This window comes from Ursus arctos, unplaced genomic scaffold (assembly GCF_023065955.2).
Source record: "Ursus arctos isolate Adak ecotype North America unplaced genomic scaffold, UrsArc2.0 scaffold_19, whole genome shotgun sequence".
Taxonomy (NCBI): Eukaryota; Metazoa; Chordata; class Mammalia; order Carnivora; family Ursidae; genus Ursus; species Ursus arctos.
Window position 1 is genome coordinate 23871452 of NW_026622863.1, and position 19681 is coordinate 23891132.

At 40.8% G+C, this 19681-nt stretch overlaps 1 protein-coding gene across 2 annotated transcripts in view; it reads left to right on the forward strand.

The window, feature by feature from the left end:
• Positions 1–19681, forward strand: part of UTP4 (UTP4 small subunit processome component) — a 32241-nt gene that overhangs the window by 5490 nt on the left and 7070 nt on the right. For both annotated transcript variants that reach the window (XM_026495094.4, XM_057314201.1), the window contains exons 4-12: positions 466–550; positions 2223–2312; positions 5736–5947; positions 12357–12528; positions 12640–12731; positions 13959–14055; positions 14816–14880; positions 16940–17062; positions 17660–17816. In XM_026495094.4, coding sequence (XP_026350879.1) covers positions 466–550; positions 2223–2312; positions 5736–5947; positions 12357–12528; positions 12640–12731; positions 13959–14055; positions 14816–14880; positions 16940–17062; positions 17660–17816 — 1093 coding nt within the window. The remainder of the gene's footprint in view (positions 1–465; positions 551–2222; positions 2313–5735; positions 5948–12356; positions 12529–12639; positions 12732–13958; positions 14056–14815; positions 14881–16939; positions 17063–17659; positions 17817–19681) is intronic.

The following is a 19681-nucleotide window of genomic DNA, read 5'->3' on the forward strand; positions in this document are numbered from 1 at the left end:
TCTCAAAAATTGTTTGAGTGCAGACTGAGAAGATACCCCCCCCCACACACACTGTTATCATTAAAACTTGGGCTTCCAGATATTTCATTTTCGGGGATAAGTCTATGATTCTTGTTTGATTGGCACTAATTTTTACAACATCTTGACATGGTTGTATAGTTAATGGGTATTTTATGTAGGCCATGGGTCTCTAGAAGATATGTGCCGTGAAGTCCTACTTCTGTTCCATGTCCTATACAGAAATTGGGCCACTTATTAGCCTGTTTTCTAGCTAGGACATGAAGGCTGCCAAGAATACACTGTCAGTTTCTTGGTACCAGTAAGTTTTTTCTTCTCTCACATAGTATTTTTCTCTTTCACAGCAAATGACAGCTTTAGGGAAGACATGTTTATATTTGTAAAAACATATATTTAGTTATACAAAATGCTTGTCCTCTCCATGTTTTATTTCTCTTTCTCTAATAGGTTGGCTGTGAAGACGGATCTGTGAAGCTATTTCAAATCACCCCAGAAAAAATCCAGTTTGAAAGAAATTTTGATCGGCAGAAAAGTAAGGGTCATTTTTGGTGGGACAGTGAGTAACCTTAACAAGAAGTTAATGTTTCTGTGCCACTGGGGATAGGCTGTTTTCCCATGTGTCCAAATAATGTTTTATCTACATGCTGACTTTATCTGAGTATAGGGTATGTGCCCGAAGCCATCCCTCACTCAGACTTTCTTTATCCTGTAGCATAGTTGTGGTTGCCTACTTTAGTATTATAGAAAACTAGAAATCCAAAATAGGAAAGCTAGTGTTTCTGTGTAAGTCACTTTGTTAGTTCTCACTTATTTTCTTTTTGAAGGTTTAACGTTGTGCATAAAGTGTTAAAACTAGAATTTTTAAACAGTTGCCCACGTTCCACCTGGACCAGTTGACATTCACTTCTGTAGCAGGGGTTGGCAAACTTTTTCTGTAAAGGTAGTAAATATTTTAGGTTTTGCAGACCATACACTCTGTCAACTCTCTTGTCACATAACAGTAGCCATAGATAATACTTAAACAATGGGTATGACTCTGCTTTGGTAAAACTTTATTTATGAAAACGGTGGGCCTGATTTGTCCTTTGGGCTATAACTTGCTGACCCTTTTAGAAAATAGTACCTGTCCCTTGTATTCTGTGTCCATTAGTAATATTTATTATCTGCTAGTCAGATTCCTTTTGTTTATTTATTTATTTATTTGGATTTTATTTTTAAGTGATCTCCACATCTATCACGGGGCTCAAACTTACAACCCTGAGATCAGGAATTGCATGCTCCACCAACTGAGCCAGCCAGGCTTGGGTGTTCCTTTTTTTTTTTTTTTTTAATTTATTTATTAGAGCTCACAAACAGAGGGAGGGGCAGAGGGAAGGGGAGAGAGAGAACTCAAGCAGATTCCTTGCTGATCATGGAGCCTCACACAGGGCTTGATTTCATGACCCTGAGATCATGACCTGAGCCAAAAATCAAGAGTCTGACACTCAACCAGCTGAGCCACCCAGGTGCCCCTTGGGTGTTCTTTTTTAATTACAAAGATGATATGATGCTTTTTCAAAATTTGTGTGTCTAACCAAGTGTGAAAGAGAAAATAAGTATCTTTTCTCCGTAAGCAACATTTTGGAAGTAATCTTCTAGGCATTTTTGTATATTCATAAAAACAAATACACCGGAATGCTTGTTTTTTCACTTGGTATATCACAGATATCCTTCCATGTCAATCATGCCAGTCTGCATGGCATTCCAGTTTATGGTGTTCCATAATTTATTTTAACCAAAGTCCTATTGATGATATGAATTTTTTTTTTACTAATATAATCAGGGCAGCAATGCATATTCCAGTATACATATTTTTGAACACTCCTGCAAATATTTCTCCTTGATTAATTCCCAGTTTAATTGCTGAGCCAAATATGCACATTTAAATTTTGTTAGGTTACTAATAGATCACCCACAAGAAGTTGTGTTTCTTTACACTCCTATCGACCAGTTCTACATTATTAAAGTAATATTAAATACTTCATTATGGATGCCAGGGTAGAGTTCCTCATGTGTGATAAAACAGTTCTTCACCAGAGTGCAGTAGATGAGAGCGAAGATTATAGAACACTAGCCCTGTAGGTAATTGTCAAAGGAGAACTCAGTTTCCTCTTACTGTATATTTATGTGTATGTTCCTTTCTTTTTTGTTGTACAACTCGCAAGGTCGCATCCTGAGTCTCAGCTGGCATCCCTCTGGTACCCACGTTGCAGCTGGCTCCATAGACTACATTAGTGTGTTTGATGTCAAATCAGGTGACTGTTTTTCTAAGTTCATTTGGGCTGTGGGTCTTGTTTGTCAGATTCACATTGGTGGTTTCCAAAAGCTTGAGCCTTTATGCTTTCAGTGACCTTCAGGGCCTAACCTCTCATTAACCTTCTGAGATGTTAGCCATGAATTTCACTCCTTTCTTGGATTGCTGCTGCTGCTTTTGGGGGAATCCTAGTAATTCGATGAGATACGTATGTTTTATCTAATAAGTATTTATCCTTGAGCAATATGACATTTACTATAAATGAATAATTAGAATACCTATTTATATATACTAGATCTTGGTAAAAGTAGGTGTCTCTCTTTGAGGAACATAAGATCTTGGTAGCATAATTGGTGAGACATGAGATCAGAAAGGTAGGGAACCATATACTTTCTCTGTTCCTGGCCTGCAGAATTGGCTTATGGAATCCTTCAGTGATAAGACAGAGTTCAACTTGTTAGGTGGGCCCATCTCTATGCCCATCTAAGATGGGAAGTAAAACTGGTCGGGTTTGTCTCATTTTCTTTTTCCTCCATGCTTAAGCAAATTTTTTATTGTTATCTGTTATATGTGCATAGTCAAAGAACTCCTTGAGGCTTTTTAGAAGCCGGAGTCCCCCTATATCCCTTCTCTCACTCCTCAAAGGCAACCATCTGTAACTCTTAGCTAATTTCTTTGATGTTTATCTCCACAATTAATCGTATATACATACATACATGCATACACACACATATGTGTGTATATATTAGTGGTCACTGATTCATCCTCAAATTCTTGCAGTTGTATAAGTTAGGTTCAGATATATCTGGTTTTCTTTCTACCACTTTTATCTTCTTGAATGATTCTCTCCCCAGAGCCTTCTGACCTCCAGTCTAGTTCTGGGCCTGTGGTACCTCTGTAGGTCTTGAACCCTGATTTCTCAGTCATTCCATGGATCTCCTTTGCTTCTCTTTCAGGTAGAATCCCCTGTTTCCAATCACTTTCCTGGTTTATTCCTTTGTTTGATGGATCATGAGAAGGCGTTCATGAGAATTCTAAGTCAGAAATTATTTTTCCTTAGAATTTTGAAGTCATGGCTCCATTGTCTTAAGCCTTCAGTATTATTATAGACTCTGATGCCATTCTGGGAGAAGATCTTTTGTATAGGTTTTTTGTTTTTCCAAGGAGTTTTTAGGATCCTATCCTTACTGTTCTGAAATGTAATAATTAGGTTTCTTGATGTGTGGATCTATTAACATCAGTCGTATTAGACACTTGGTAGATAATCTAATCAAAAGCCCAGTTTTCAGTTCTGGGGGAAATTTTTTTTTCTTCTTTTTTTTAAGATTTTATTTATTTATTTGACAGAGAGCACAAGCAGGGGGAGCAGCAGGCAGAGGGAGAGGGAGAAGCAGCCTCCCCACTGAGCATGGAGCTGACACAGGCCTCATTCCCAGGACCTTGGAATCATGACCTGAGCCAAAGGCAGACACTTGACCAAATGAGCCACCCAGGGGAGCCACCCCCTCCCCGTTTTTTTAAGAGATTTATTTATTTTTTTAGAGAGCGAGGGCAGTGGAGAGGGGCAGAGGGAGAGGAAGAGAGGGTCCCAAGTCGACTCCGCCTTGAGTACAGAACTTGATACAGGGCTCAATCCTAGGACCCGAGCCGAAGCCAAGAGTCAGATGCTTAACTGACCGCACCACTGAGGTGCCCCTCAGCTCTGGAGAAAATTCTTAAGTTATTTGGTAAAGGAGTTTCTCTTCATTTTCTTTCTGAGATTTTACTATTTGGATATTGGCTCTTCTAATATCCTTATCTTTTTCCCCCTTCTTATTTTTCATATCTTTGACTTTTTATTCTGCTTCCTGGGAATTTATCTTTCTTTTATTTTCTTATTTATTTAGATTTTATTTTATTATTACTACTTTTAAAGATTTTATTTATTTATTTGAGAGGGCATGAGTGAGAGAGCATGAACAGGAGAGCACAAGCAGAAGGAGCAGCAGAGGGAGAGGGAGAGGGAGAAGCAGGCTCCCCGCTGAGCAGGGAGCCTGATGTAGGGCTCCATCCCAGGACCCTGGGATCATGACCTGAGCTGAAGGCAGCCGCTTAAGCGGCTGAGCCACTCAGGTGCCCCTAGATTTTATTTTTAAGCAATTGGTGACACCCAGTGGGGCTTCAACTCAAAACCCCCGAGATTAAGAGTCACATGCTCCATCAACTGAGCCTGCTAGGCACCCCTTGTCTTTATCTGTAAATTCTGTTACTGAATTTTTCATTTCTGCCATTTCCAAAGTTCTTTCTTGTTTCCTGAGTATTCCTTTTTGTAGCGTTTTTTTGTTTCATTATATATGGACTTCTCTTTCTAAGGTTATTAAGGATAATATTTGTCAGGTATTTTTTACTCTGGCTCTGTTTTCTTCCTGGTATTTATTTTTTTCTGGTAGTCTCTCTGGCCTCTGCCTTTCATATTCAGGCTTTGCTCACATGTCTCGTGATTACTTTCCTTACCACACGAGTAGAGCTTTTTGCTCATGGGCTTCACTGAAGAATGATCTGGCTGGAGTCTCAGTTCGGGGAATCTCCAAAGACATTGGCTTTTTAGATCTTTTTTCTTATGCTGGTCATATTTCCCAGAAATGTGTTTTATTCTCCTGCCTGTTGATGATAAGCCTGGTCATCAGTATTCTGAGAAGAAAGCTGGTGTCCTCAACTTTCAGTTAATAAATTTTCACCTTATCTATTTTCCATATAGTAATCCCATTGTCACTTGTGCCTGACCTCTCTCTTCAGAAAATGGGTCTCTATTCTTGTTTGGGGTGAAGTTTGGGAGTTGCCTGGCTTTTTAGTTAGGGGATAGTTATCTGAAGGATCTGTAAGTTTCTTAAACATATTTTCAACCGATTTCTCCTTTTAGTTCCACTTTCACTTCTTTTTCCAGAGTTTTTGGGGTCACCACAGTTCCTGAGTCTTCTGAGGATTTCATGGTATAAATCAGTGGCTTCTTGGTTTTCCCCACTGTTGACTTGGGACTTAGTTTCAGGGCTCTGCTATGTCAGTTACTACTCCATGTTTCCTTTTTCATTCCCAACATTTTGTCAACTGTTGTCTTCTCTCCCTTTCCTGTGGGGTTTTAGAGAAGAGCCAAGTGTAACACGTGTTGCTATTAGGTAGTTTTAAGTGAAGTCTCAAATGTCTCCTTTCAGTTTCACCTCCTCCCCTCCCCTCCAAAATTTCTGTCTCCAACCACCCTTCCCCCTTCTCCCCCACAGTCTTTAGGTAACCATTTTTGTGTTGTGAGACTGAGTTCACCATAACTACTATTTACTGGCTGTTTGTGGTCTGTGCTCAGGCAGCTAACTTAACAGATGCCTACCACAGGCGGGTTTGAAGACAAAAGAAGTTAAATACCATTCAAATTTGGGCTTTTCTTATTTTTCAGGGAGTGCTGTTCATAAGATGCTGGTGGATAGGCAGTATATGGGTGTGTCTAAGCGGAAGTGTATCATATGGGGTGTGGCCTTCTTGTCTGACGGCACTGTCATAAGTGTGGACTCTGCTGGGAAGGTGCAGTTCTGGGACTCAGCTACTGGGACACTTGTGAAGAACCATCTCATTGCAAATGCTGATGTGCAGTCCATTGCGGTATCTGATGTGAGTATGGTCCCTGTTTTGAGCAGTTCTGTACAACCTGGGGGATGAGTAGAGAAGGCCATGTCAGTGATGTGGCACAGTGTTCCCTAATCCTCAAAATTTTATGGAGGAAGATGAGTTTAGGAGAATGTATCTGAAACCCACATAATTTCTTTGAACACTCTTATTCTCCTAACAACTAGTTAAGAGAATATTTAGAATATTAGTTAGCAGAGAAGTTTTCTTCAGACACTCCCCACCCCCGGTTAATCCAGTCTGATTTAGATAGGCCACAAGTACCCTAGTAGAATCTTGAGAAGGGCTATTTTTCTCGTTGTAACTCTTCTCTTGCTTCCTGTCTTGGGAAATTAGGAAATAATTTTATAGTAATTTTGAAAAAATTAAATTTCTCCTATTTAAATGCGACTTTAGCAGACTTGTGTTGAACAAGTGTGCCTCTTCCCTTTTGGTAACATGAATTCTTAATTAGAAACCTTTGGGTATTTTAGCATTGTGGCGTGGAAAGTGACTTTGAGATCGCTGACTAGATCCTTTATTCTTTGTCTTTTAGTTTGAGACTTGTTTGCTATCTTAAGTGTGGACACGTAGTATCTAGTGTAGAGATCACTCATGCTTGTTTTTCTTGCCTGTAAGTTGTTTCTGTCCCACTTAACAGGTTTTCCGTGAGAACAATTTGATGGGTATTAAAGTTCTGTGAAACATTTAGATGTCACATTAACTATAATGAAGACCACATTGAAATGAGTAGGAGAAATTTTCCTTTTTTTTTTTTTTTTTTTTAAGATGTTATTTATTTATTTGAGAGGGAGAGAGCCTGAGGCGGGGAGGGGCAGAGGGAGAGAGAGGAGAAGAAGCAGACTCCCCACTGAGTGCGGGGCCCCCAGGCAGGGCCAATTCCAGGACCCCAAGGTCATGACCTGAGCCGGTTAGACGCTTAACCAACTTAGCCACCTGGGCACCCCAAGAAATTTTCCTTTTAAAATAGAGTTTTGAAAAGGAGAGGCAGGAGTGCCTGAGTGGCTCAGTTGGTTAAGCATCTGCCTTCTCTCAGGTCATGATCTTAGGGTCCTGGGATTGAGGGCTGTATTGGGCTCCCTGCTCGGCAGGGAGCCTGCTTCTCCTCCCTCTGCCTGCCACTTCCCTGCTTGTTCTCTCTCTCTCTCTCTCTCTCTCTCTGTCAAATAAATAAATAAAATCTTAAAAAAAAGAAAAGAAAAGGAGAGGCAGATTTTGTATCAGATACTTACATGTTTAATAGTCTCTGTATATATAGTGTTGCTGTATATATAGTGTTGCTAATTTATATATTTACAATATTTGAGAAGATTAAAAACGCTAATGGTAATTTTTAGAGAGGAAAGTTGTGGCAGGCAGGAGGAAGGCTTAGTTTGTACTGTATGCTATTTTATACTGTCTGATCATTTTTCTACCATGTGCCTATAATTACTGTATTGTATTGAATCTTAGATACAAATGATTGCAAGACATGCCATAATTTTGTTATCATGGGAAAGAAGAAAACCTGCCTATTAAACTATGAGAGTGCTTTTTTTTTCGTGTAAAAGTTATATCTTATATACAAACTGACATCATGTTTTTTTATTTTATTCTTTAAAAGATTTTATTTAGTGGGATGCCTGAGTGGCTCAGTTGGTTAAGCATCTGCCTTCGGCTCAGGTCATGATCCAAGGGTCCTGGGATTGAGCCCTGCATCATGCTCCCTGCTCAGTGGGGAGCCTGCTTCTCCCTCTCCCTGCTGCTCCCCCTCTTTGTGCTGTCTCTCTGAAAAATAAATAAGATCTTCTAAAAAAAAAAAAGATTTATTTATTTGAGAGAGAGAGAGCACGAGCAGAGGAAGAGGGAGAAGCAGACTCCTCGCAGAGCTGGGAACCCAACATGGGGCTCGATCCCAGGACCCTGAGACCATGACATGAGCCAAAGGCAGATGCTTAACCGACTGAGCCACTCAGGCCCCTCTATAGTGTTATTTTTAAGCGTGGTATTTATATTTTACCTATTGAAGAGGTCCTTGAGACTTAAGCCTACATTTTTGTTATATCACTTGTGCATTTATAACAAGGAAAGTATAAGCGAAATAAGGTAAGGTATTCCTAAAACTTTTTCACATGCACAGATGGACTCTAATTCACTTTTTAACTTGGTCATCCCTCCCAGCCATCCATGATGCTCCACTATAGTCCCAAGATTTTCTTCCCAGCTTTTGACAACTGTTCTGCAAGTTGTGTTTATTTGTTTTGAATTTGTTGTTGTTGTTTGGTGTTTTTAAGTAGGCTCCACACCCAGTGTGGGGCTTGAACTCATGACCCTGAGATCAAGAGTTGCGTGCTCTGCCGACTGAGCCAGTCAGCCCCCCCCCCCCCCCAGATTTTGATGTTTGCTCCTTACCTGAAGATGTCACACACATGCAGGTTGACAGCTATAAGATAACCTGATTTCAGAGATGTTTAAATGTGGGCAAATGTGTGCCTGAGAGTCAGGGAACTATGTGGTTTTTTTGTTTGGTTGGTTGGTTTTTTTAAGGGAAAGAATGTAATTGTACAAATTCCAGCCCTCAAAATGCTTATCACAGACTCTGGACTAGGGCAGACTTGGGTTTGAATCCCAGCTGTAGCACTTAATAGCTACTCATCTTCCTTGGACAGGCTATTTCTTTCTAAACCTCAGTTTCTTCTGTGAAAACATGGTGCTAGTAATACATACTTCTAGAGTCTGGGAAGGATTAAATGGGTAGCGCATGTGAAGTGCTAAGTGTAGTAACTGGCACAGTGAGTGTGGTATTGGCATTATTTTCACATCTCTTTTGAAATTGATCCTAATATCAAGGCTTTTCTCCACTACACTCTCTTGCCAGAACAGCATAATTATTTTTAGATACTTTTTAATGGATTTTCATTGACTGAAGTGTGAATGGTGGCAAATACCCAGTCCTTTGATCTTCTTAGATGTCTTTCACCCTTATCAAGTAGGCGAGTACTGATTCCTGCAGGGAGTTGTAGGGAACATTTGCTTTCATTTAGAGGTCAGTCTTCAGATTGTTTTTCTGTGTGAAACAGTCACTCTGTGATTAAATTAGGACACTTTCCCCTCTCCCTTTCCAGGTCAGCTTTCCCCTTGCGTTGTTCCCTCTACACCCTAAGAGAACCCTTTTCTTTCATTTCCTTTTCATTTCTTTCATGATTCCACCTCAGGAAAAGATGATCTGGAGTAAGTGTTGCCTTCTTAGTCCCTCTCTGTTGATAGGATTTTGTGCAAACGCCCCCCCCCCTTTGGTAAATGAACTGTTAATATTTTTTTTTATTTGTTTTTAAATATTTTCTTTTATTTGTTTTTAAATATTTTCTTTATTTGCTAGAGAGAGAGCTAGAGTACAAGGAGGGGGAGCAGCAGGCAAAGGGAGAAGCAGGCTGCCCACTGAGCAAGGAGCCCAGTTCTGTACTCGATTCCAGGACCCTGGGATCATGACCTGAGCCGAAGGCAGACGCGTAACTGACTGAGTCACCCAGGCGTCCCATAAATGAACTGTTTAGTTGGAGCTGGGGGGCAATCTTTCAATTCCTAAGCTGCTCAATATCTCCACTTTTCCTTGGGTTAATGGTTTTCAAATAGTATTCTTAGAGGAGGTGAGGGAGAGGCTGGTCTGAGCTACCTTACATGCTGTCTTTCAGATAGGCTTTCCTTCCTTCTCACCATCATGTGCCTGCAAGTTACCTCAGAGAGAACGGGCACAAGGTTGAGGTGGTGTGGTGTGCCCAGAGCAAAGGCTTTTGAAGTTCCAGTTTCTTTACCTGTATAAAGAGCTATTAAATAATGATTAGGGGGGAAAAAAAGATAAAGTCATGACTCATACAAACATGAAATGGAAATGTCAGAGGTTTTCTGTAACTCATTAACTAATGAGGAAACCAGTAAGATATTATAAGTAGTTCAAAGGACAATTTAACAAACACAGTTCTATAAGGTCATCGGGAATTCTGAAATGAATTTGCTTACAAATTCTTGCAAGACTCAGCGTCCATAAGGCAATTAGTAGCTGCATTCCACCAGGCGAAATTCTTTTGCATCACTCTACTACAGTTTACTGAGTTGTAAAGTAGCTCTGAGACAGTCACAGGGCTCACTAGACAAGGATACTTTTTATGCTCATTTCAAAGTCATTCACAGTTTCTCCTGATAGGGCAAATGATACTTAACCTTGCAAATTACTCATCTCTAGTTCTTAGCGTAGTAATGGTGTATTTGGTGGCAGTTACATGTTCATACATGTTTAGACATCTCATTTCTCTTAACTGCCTGACCTAATCTTCATATGTTTGATCATTTAACTGCTGATCCAGGGTCCTGGCTTTTCTTACTACCTTATCAAACATCCATCCTGTCTTTTTTGTCCCCCCTGCTCAAAGTTATATGTATTTTTAAAAGCCAGAATGAGAATGAGAACGGTTTTGAGAATATAAAGGAATTTTTAAAAGTTTTAGACACGCCAAGACCATTTGTTTGTTTATAAAAGACTATTTACATGAGAGAGAGTGTGCCTGCGCAGGGTGGGGAGGGTGGAGGGCAAAGGAAAAGGGAGAGAGAGTCCTCAAGCAGACTCTCTCCTGAGCGCAGAGCTCAACATGGGGCTCAATCCCAGGATCCTGAGATCATGACCTGAGCTGAAATTGAGAGTCAGACACTCAACCAACTGAGCCACCCAGGTGCCCCAGATATACCAAGATCTTTTAAAACTAAGAGAAGTTCACAGTGCTCAACATACTGGTAAGAGAGAGCCTTAAACCGAGGATCAGGGAACGTGGGTCTTTGTGTGATACTGACCAGGCCGCTTCCCCCCTCCGCCCACTGTCTCTCCATCCTTAAAAGAAGGCAGTGAATTTCAGAGTTTTCTAAACTTCATTCTTTTGACTACAGTTGTGCGATTTTTTCCTCCCACATTCCTAGTAGTTTACTGGGGGTTTTTTGTTTGATTTTGTTTTTGGAGCCCAGTGAGGGGCTTGAACTCTTGACCCTGAGATCAAGACCTGAGCTGAGATCAAGAGTTAGAAGCTTAACTGACTGAGCCACATAGCCACCCTGACTTTACTTTAAAAGAAAAACAAACTTGTTTTATTGTGGTAAAACGTACGTAACATAAAATTTGCCATTTTAACCTTTTTGTTTGTTTGAAGATTTATTTATTTTATTTTTGAGAGAGGGAGAGCATGTGTGCATGCACATACCTGTGTGTTGTGTGTGTGTGTGCGGGAGAGAGGGGGACAGAAGAATAGGGAGAGGAAGTTGACTTCGAGCTGAGCATAGAGCACTCTCAGGCCTTAATCCCACCACTCTGAGATCATGACCTGATCTAGAATCAGGAGTTGGACGTTTAATCGACTGAGCCACTCAGGCATCCGCATTTTAACCATTTTTTTTTTAAAAGATTTTATTTATTTATTTATTTGACGGAGATAGAGATAGCCAGCGAGAGAGGGAACACAAGCAGGGGGAGTGGGAGAGGAAGAAGCAGGCTCATAGCAGAGGAGCCTGATGGGGGGCTCAATCCCATAATGCCGGGATCACGCCCCGAGCCGAAGGCAGACGCTTAACCGCTCTGCCACCCAGGCGCCCCGCATTTTAACCATTTTTAATTTCAGTGGCATTAAGTACTTTCACAGTGTTGTGCAACCATTACGTCTATCCACTTTCTCATTGCACAGAAATTTTACTGGTTAAACAATAACACCTTATTTCTCCCAGCCCCTTGTAACTTTTATTCTACTCTCTGTCCCTATGAATTTGCTGTGCTAGGTACCCCATATAAGTGGAATCATGTGACATTTGTCCTTTTGTGTCTGGGTTATTTTCCTTAACATAATGTTTTCAAAATTCCTCCACATTATACCATTATCACAATTTCATCCCTTTTTAAGGCTGAATAGTATTTCATTTTATACACACACACTGTGTTGTGGTTATTCATTGATCTTTGATGTACATTTGGGTTTCCATCTTTTGGCTTTTGTGAATAATGCTCCTATGAACATTGTATACTCATATATCTGAGTCCCTGTTTCCAGATCTTTTGAGGATATGTTTTTATTATTATTAATTGAAATTTACTGCTAGGTGATCTTTTTTGTTGCTTTTCTAATGGGGTCTAGTTTGTGTATTTGAAAGCACTGTAACAGTGTGAGGTACATATTGTTAATTTTGTCAGTAGGAGGCACATTATTACCTGTGAGCCTGTTCCTCTGATGGAATTGTCAGCTTCTGAAAAAGACCCCATAACTTACCTTTCAGTTTTGGGCATAGGTTTTCCCCTAAGCTGTGCAGACAGAAAACCTCAGGGAATATTTTTCAAATTGGGCCCTGTTTTGCTTAAATGTACCTCCCTAATGATTTAATTTCTCAGCAAGAAGACAGTTTCGTGGTGGGCACAGCCGAGGGGACAGTATTCCATTTTCAGCTGGTCTCTGTGACTTCCAACAGCAGTGAGAAGCAGTGGGTGCGGACAAAGCCATTCCAGCATCATACACATGACGTTCGAGCCGTGGCCCACAGCCCGACAGCACTCATATCTGGAGGTAGGTGGCACTGTCTGCTAAGCTGCTTCTTTACCCACCTTCTTTACCCCGTCCAGGGACGTTTTCTAATTCTGATGCCTTCTCTCCCCACCCTCGCCCCTCCTGCGCTAGGCACTGACACCCATTTAGTCATTCGTCCTCTCATGGAGAAGGTGGAGGTTAAGAATTATGATGCTGCTCTCCGAAAAATCACTTTTCCCCATGTAAGTATCACCCCTTAGCCCCTACTGTCCCTCTATCCTATAAGACTGAGTACAGCTCACACTTCCTGGGCAAATCTATAGGACTTGTGTCATTACCTACTTTCTTCGATCTTCCTTCTGTTTTTGAGGTAAGCCTCTCACAAAGACATTTACAGGAACCAAGAAATTTACAGTAGCACTCCTAATTCACTTTCTGGGAAGATCATTCCCTTTTCCAGATAGTCATGGCTTATGGGTAGTTTATTTGTTTTTAAGGCTGGACTCTTTATTCTGGGTGGGAGCAGGAAAATCCAGGCTTCCAGTGTTCCTTCATAGGTAAATTTAAGGACATCTTCCCAAGCTAGAAACTCTTCTCACCGCTACCTGCCTCTGTATTCCATTCAACCAGTAAACCTTACTGAGTCCACCTCCTCATTGTCTTGTGAATCCAGTCATTTCTCTTTGTCTCCACTTCCATTATCCTAGTTTGAATCAGTGTCTTTTCTCATCTGGATTCACTTGTTAAATGATCTCCTTTTATTTACATTTGTGTCATTTCAGCCTTTTCTCTATTGATCCACTCAAAAAAAACAACTTTGCTCATCACTCCATGCTTAAAAGCCTTTGGTGGTCCCTGTTGCCTTCAGGATAAAGACCTAATTCCTCAGCAAGGCCTAGGAAGCCTGTCTTGGTCTGGCCCTGGTCCTTCAGCATCTTCTCTCACTTCTGTCAAACCCTTGCCGCACCTCATCCCTACCCCCGCCCAGTTCAGTGTGCGGAAAGACTGTATCCCCTCTAATGCTCTCTTATTAACGTGGAGCTATTTTACATGCCATCACTCTGCTTGGGACATCCTGCCCTACCTTTTTTGCCTGACTAGTTTTTACTAACGAGCCTCATCAGGGCTCCGGTCTTTACCCCCAAAAGGCTAGGTTGGATATCTTTTCTACTTTTTGTCATTACATACTATGGTTAGCCCTGTTAAAATTCTTAACACACCTAGTGCGGTTGCCTGTTGAATTTTTTGTCAACCCTTTTAGACTACAAGCTTGAGGCCAGTAGCTATGTTTTTATTTACAATTATGTTCTTAGATCCTAGGACAGTGCTGGCATATGGTAGTACTTAGGAAATTTTAATGAAGTACATGGATTTTGAAAGTAAAAAATGTGCTAGGTTGTTGCTACTGTATTGTACTGAGGCAATAGAATACCTTGGCTTATTTATCACTTTTCAATTCTTGGATACAGCGACGTCTCATTTCCTGTTCAAAAAAGAGGCAGCTCCTCCTTTTCCAGTTTGCTCATCACTTGGAAGTTTGGCGACTGGGATCTACAGTTGCAACAGGTACAATGGGAGAAAGTCTTTTCCAATAAGAAAACCTGAGAGAGAAGCAAGACGTTAGAATTGCAGTTGAAATTCTGATTGTGGAAAAATGGAAGTAGATTTTTCTTGTGTCTTCAGAGCAAAGGGGTTCTTCAGAGTGTTAGAGTCGTTAGCAGGATACTGGATCATATGTTAAAAGTTGATGATTCTGTAAGGTACACTGCAAGGTGTAGTGGAGGTAAGGGTTGTAGAATTACAGTTTGCTCTGCCTTGACTGGGATTAGAGCAGGCTGCTGAAAACCCAAGATTTCATGTTGGGTAGTGATAGCCCTGCATGAAAGAGAAGGTCACATGGATTTTACTGGGATGACAGCCTAGTGGCCTTTTATACAATGTGTTCAGGAAGCGTTTGGGCTCTGTTGTTTTATAGTAGATGAGAGGTTTTGCTTTAGGCTCCAAAATGAGCAGATGAAGTTGAAGTCGAGGTCACACAAACCCCACTTGCACCCACCTGCATGCCTGGCTGTAGGTTGTAGCTTCAGAGAGTTGATGATATACCATGGGCCATATCCAAGGCACCAAATAGAAGCTAAGAAAGTGCTCACTGCTTTCTGCCTCATACAAACTCAGAAAACTGTGGGTTTACTAAGTCAGACATTTTTCTGATTTCCCAGGGGTGGAGATTCCATTCTACTCAGGAACTACTCTTTTTAGTAAAAAGAAAAATGTACAAATAATCTTACTTTGAGAAGGAAAACCTCAGGGAAATTTCTCGTTCCAGGAAAGAATGGGGATACCCTTCCACTTTCTAAGAACGCAGATCATTTGCTGCACCTCAAGACAAAGGTAAGGAAGTTTAACTGTGTGTTCAGGCTCTGAAATCCAGAACATTTTTCTTATTCTGAATTTTGAGGGTTACTTGGTTGGTATCACAAATTTTGTAAAACTTTTTATTTACTTGAGGCGTGCCTGGGTGGCTCCGTTGGTTAAAGCACCTGCCTTCGGTTCGGCTTGAGTCATGATCTCCAGGTCCTGGGATCAAGCCCCAGGTCGGGCTTCCTGCTTCCTCCCTCTGTCCCTGCCACATACTCATGCTTTCTCTCTCAAATAAATAAAAATCTTTAAAAAGAAAAAACAAAAAAAACAACAAAAAGTTTTTATTTACTTGAGAGAGAGAGAGTGTGTGAGAGAGCATGAGCAGGGGAGAGACAGCAAGAGAGAATCGTGAGCAGACTCCCTGCTGAACAGGGAGCCTGATGTGGGACTTGAGCCAAAGGCAGACGCTTAACCAACCGAGTCATGCAGGCGTCCCAAACTCTGTAAAATCTTACATGATTTAAATGAAGTACTGTGTCAACAGGACTAGGTTTACTGTGATTATAAAGTTAGGCATTCGGAATTTATTGGATGAGTGAATATAGGAAATTGTTTTTCTTTCTTTTGGTATTATTATGTAAATAAATTGCATATTTTTATAAAATTAAAATGGTACAGGCAGCTCAGTCAATTGCTTTCGACTCAAGTCATGATGTCAGGGTTGTGAGATCACGTGAGGGCACCATGTCAGGCTCCGCACTGAGTATAGAGTCTGCTCGAGATTCTCTCGCTCTGTTACTTCCCTCCCTGCCCCCCACCTCCTGCATGCACTCTAAAATAATAATAATAATAATAATTTTAAAATAATAATAAAAAAATAAAATAGTTTAAAAGCATGCAGTGAAAAAGGAGCCTCCTTCTTACCCCAAATCCCGGTCCCACTCTTCACAGATAATCACTGCCAATAGTTTCTCGTATACCCTTCCAGAAAAAATTTCCATGCTGGTGTGCATGTGTATATCTTTTCTTTCTACGATGATGAAAATACATACTATGCAAACTGCTTTGTAACTTCCTTTTAAATATCTTTTTTTTTTTTAAGATTTTATTTATTTATTTGAGAGAGAGCATGAGCAGGGGAAGGAGCAGAGGGAGCGCGAGAAACAGACTCCTGGCTGAGCAGAGAGCCAGACGTGGGGCTCCATCCCAGGACCCTGGGAGCCCGACCTGAGCCGAAGGCAGACACTTAACCAACTGAGCCACCCAGGCGCCCTGTTTTTTATTTTTAAGTTTTTACTTTTTTTTATTAATCTCTACACCCACCGTGAGCCTTGACCTCACAACCCCGAGGTCAAGAGTGACATGCTGTTCTGACTCAGCCACCTAGGCACCCCTAAATGTCTTTATTTTAATTATACAAATATTTGTGAATACAGTCTTACTGGAAAGAATTTAAACAATATTTAGGGTTTATATTCTTGACTACCTCTTTAATTCAGGTCTGTTCTCCTGGAATAATTATTGTTAATTGATTTACTGTAGCTCTTTCCAAATCTTTTTCTGTGTGGTAGAATATGTGTGTGTCCATACATATGTACATATATTTAGATATTTTGTGAGTTTTTTGAATTACATAAATGTTACGTTAAACTTTTCCTTTGTTTTGCAGATTTTTTTTTTGTTTACTACTTCTTAGAAATTTAAGGCAGGTTTCATAGACAAGACAAACAAAACCCAGAAAATCAGTTTTCCAAGTCACCTGGCCTCCAAAGCTTTATGGAGCTTAAATGCTTTTCTCTCAGGTTTCTAAAGTTAGCGTTTAGTATGAAGTGTCTTTAAAATACACGAAGGGCTGAGATAAGTTCATAGTATTCATAGGCCTCTGTTCTTGGTTTTCCAAATCAAGCCACATCATTTAGGTGCTGTACCTCTGAAAGAAACATAGTGATACACAGCATATGAGTGTCAGGATTATGTGTAGGTATTTGTGGTTATGTCCAGAGTGGCAGTAGCTTGAAGATTCATGTCACAGTGAACCTTATCATAGGAAGTTTTTCTGTTTATTCATCCTGATTCCTAATATTCCCAGGGTCCCGAGAACATTATTTGCAGCTGTATCTCCCCTTGTGGAAGTTGGATAGCCTATTCTACAACTTCTCGTTTTTTTCTTTATCGGTTGAATTATGAACGTGACAACATAAGCCTCCAAAGGGTAAGTGATAGATAACCCAATGTCTGGTTGAACAATAAGAAATTTCATAAGTATGTGATTTTTGTGTGTGAAATGGAATGTACTGGATATGAATCTTTGCTCAGTGAGAAGCTATTTGGAGGCAGCTGTTATAACACAGTCTTTTATTTCCATTTTGTTGTTTTTGTTTTTTTTAAGATTTTATTTATTAGAGAGAGAGCGAGAGAAGGAACACAAGCAGGGGGAGTGGGAGAGGGAGAAGCAGGCTTCCCGCTGAGCAGGGAGCCCGATGTGGGGCTCGATCCCTGGACCCTGGGATCATGACCTGAGCCGAAGGCAGACGCTTAACAACTGAGCCACCCAGGCGCCCCTTTTATTTCCATTTTGAATTGATTATATTTTTGGAGGAGTAGGGAAATGCCAGCAAGTGACAGTAAAGTTTAGGCTTTTGATGAGATGAAAGCGGGGATGGATAGTTTACAGTAGGCTCTCAGTGTTCTAGGTCCTGGTCAGTTGGCTTCCTTAGAAACAGGAAGCATTAAGGTCGTTTCAGTCTGGCTATGATTATTTTTGATGGGTTCTAGGTCTCACTTTTCTCTCTTACTGGTTCACCCCAAGGTTTCCAAAATGCCAGCGTTCCTTCGCTCTGCCCTTCAGATTTTGTTTTCTGAAGATTCAACAAAGCTCTTTGTGGCCTCAAATCAAGGGTCTCTACATGTCATTCGACTGATGGAAGGAAGCTTCAAGCACCTGCATACTTTCCAGCCTCAGTCAGGTGGGACCTTGGTAACTGGCCAAGGGAGAGAGTTGTTAGTCTCTGATGTACCTTTTTTTTTTTTCCCCTTTTAAACCTCATTCATTGTTGGGGTTCCCTAATGCTCTTCTCCACCCTGCAAATACTCACATGTTTGCAATTTAAAGTAGGAGGAGATATCTGGCAAGTGAAAACGCTTGATGAGATCTGAAATGTTCCTTACACCTACTCTTTTCTCACTGGGTTTTTGATTCCTTATTTGGGGCCAGAAGTTTCATCACCCTTCTTAGAGTTTCGTTAGCAGAGCAAGAAGAAAATTAAAATCATCTGTAATCCTGACACCCAGAAATAACTACCATTAATATTTTTGTGTATTTCTCATATGTGTTTGTATATAGGTATTTTTTGGACATGTTAATTTTTCTGATGGTTGTTTTTATTTTATTTTTTTAAAGATTTTATTTACTTATTTGCACAAGCAGGGGGAGCAGCAGGCAGAGGGAGAGGGAGAAGCAGGCTTCCTGTTGAGCAGGGAGCCCAGTGCAGGACTTGATCCCAGGCCCCTGGGGATCATGACCTGAGCCAAAGGCAGACTAGCTTAATCAACTGAGCCACCGAGGCACCCCTTATTTTATTTATTATTATTATTATTTTATTATTTTTATTTTATTTTTTTAAAATAAAGATTTATTTTATTATTTATTTGAGAGAGTAGAGAGAGCACAAGCAGGAGAGGGAGAGAGAATCTCAGGTTGACTGTGCAGAGTGCAGAGCCCGGCGTGGGGTCCATCTCACCACCCTGAGATCATGGCCTGAGTCAAAAGCAAGAGTTGGAGGCTTAACTGACTGTACCCTCCAAGTGCCCCTGCTGATTGTTTTCTTGGTTTTTTTTTGTTTTTTAGATTTTATTTATTTATTTATTTGAGAGAGAGAGAGAGACAGAGTGCAAGCAGGGAGAGGGACAGACAGACTCCCTGTTGATTACGGAGCCCAACACGGCTGGATCCCAGGACTCAGGTCTTGACCTGAGCCTAAGTCAGGTGCTTAATCGACTGCGCCACCCAGGCACGCCCACCCCCACCCCTGCCCCAGTTGCTTTTATTTAAGATGAACTTATACATGCAGTTGCATTACTTGTCATATAAAGTTCATGACCGAACTTTATTTGAGACCAAACTCTTAGAGAGTATGAGTATGCATGACTGAGTAACTGTATGGCTAACTGTTGCTGAGTTCATGACTGAGAACCTTGGTACCCAGTACATGAGTAACTGTATGGCTAACTGTTGCTGAGTTCATGATTGAGAACCTTGGTACCCAGTACATCCCATGGGCATTTTTGCTTCCCCCTTGCCCTGGGTTATAGCAGCTTCATTGTCATTTAGACTCCCATCAGCCTAGAAAATCAGCTCTTTTAACTTAAACTCTCACTGCACTTGATCTTAGCCAAAAGGCCGAGAAGCGATAAACTCTCACTGTTCCTAAGCTGCTCTGGAAGCATACAGGAAGAGAAACCCACAGGTTAGGAGTTAGATCAAATAAGTGACAATGTGTATTGAGTACCTGTATATGTTTTTATTAAAAAATATATATTCTGTATTTTGCATTTAGCACCCCTTAAAATTAGGCTCTGTGTTACAGATATCACTTTATTTGTTCTTCCTCTCTCGTCTCTCACCCTTTTATAGTCAGGTGGTTTCTTCACAGCCCCCAAACCTGTATATTCCAGTCCTTTTCACTTAGCTGACCTGGTTCTCTATCCTTTTCTACCCACCTTACCCATCCTTCAGCACCTGGTGTATATCTTGTTATAAAGCCTTTTCACCATTTGGGGATTTTGTGTGCAGCACATATTTTGGCATGTAACCTTGCTGTTTGATTTTTAA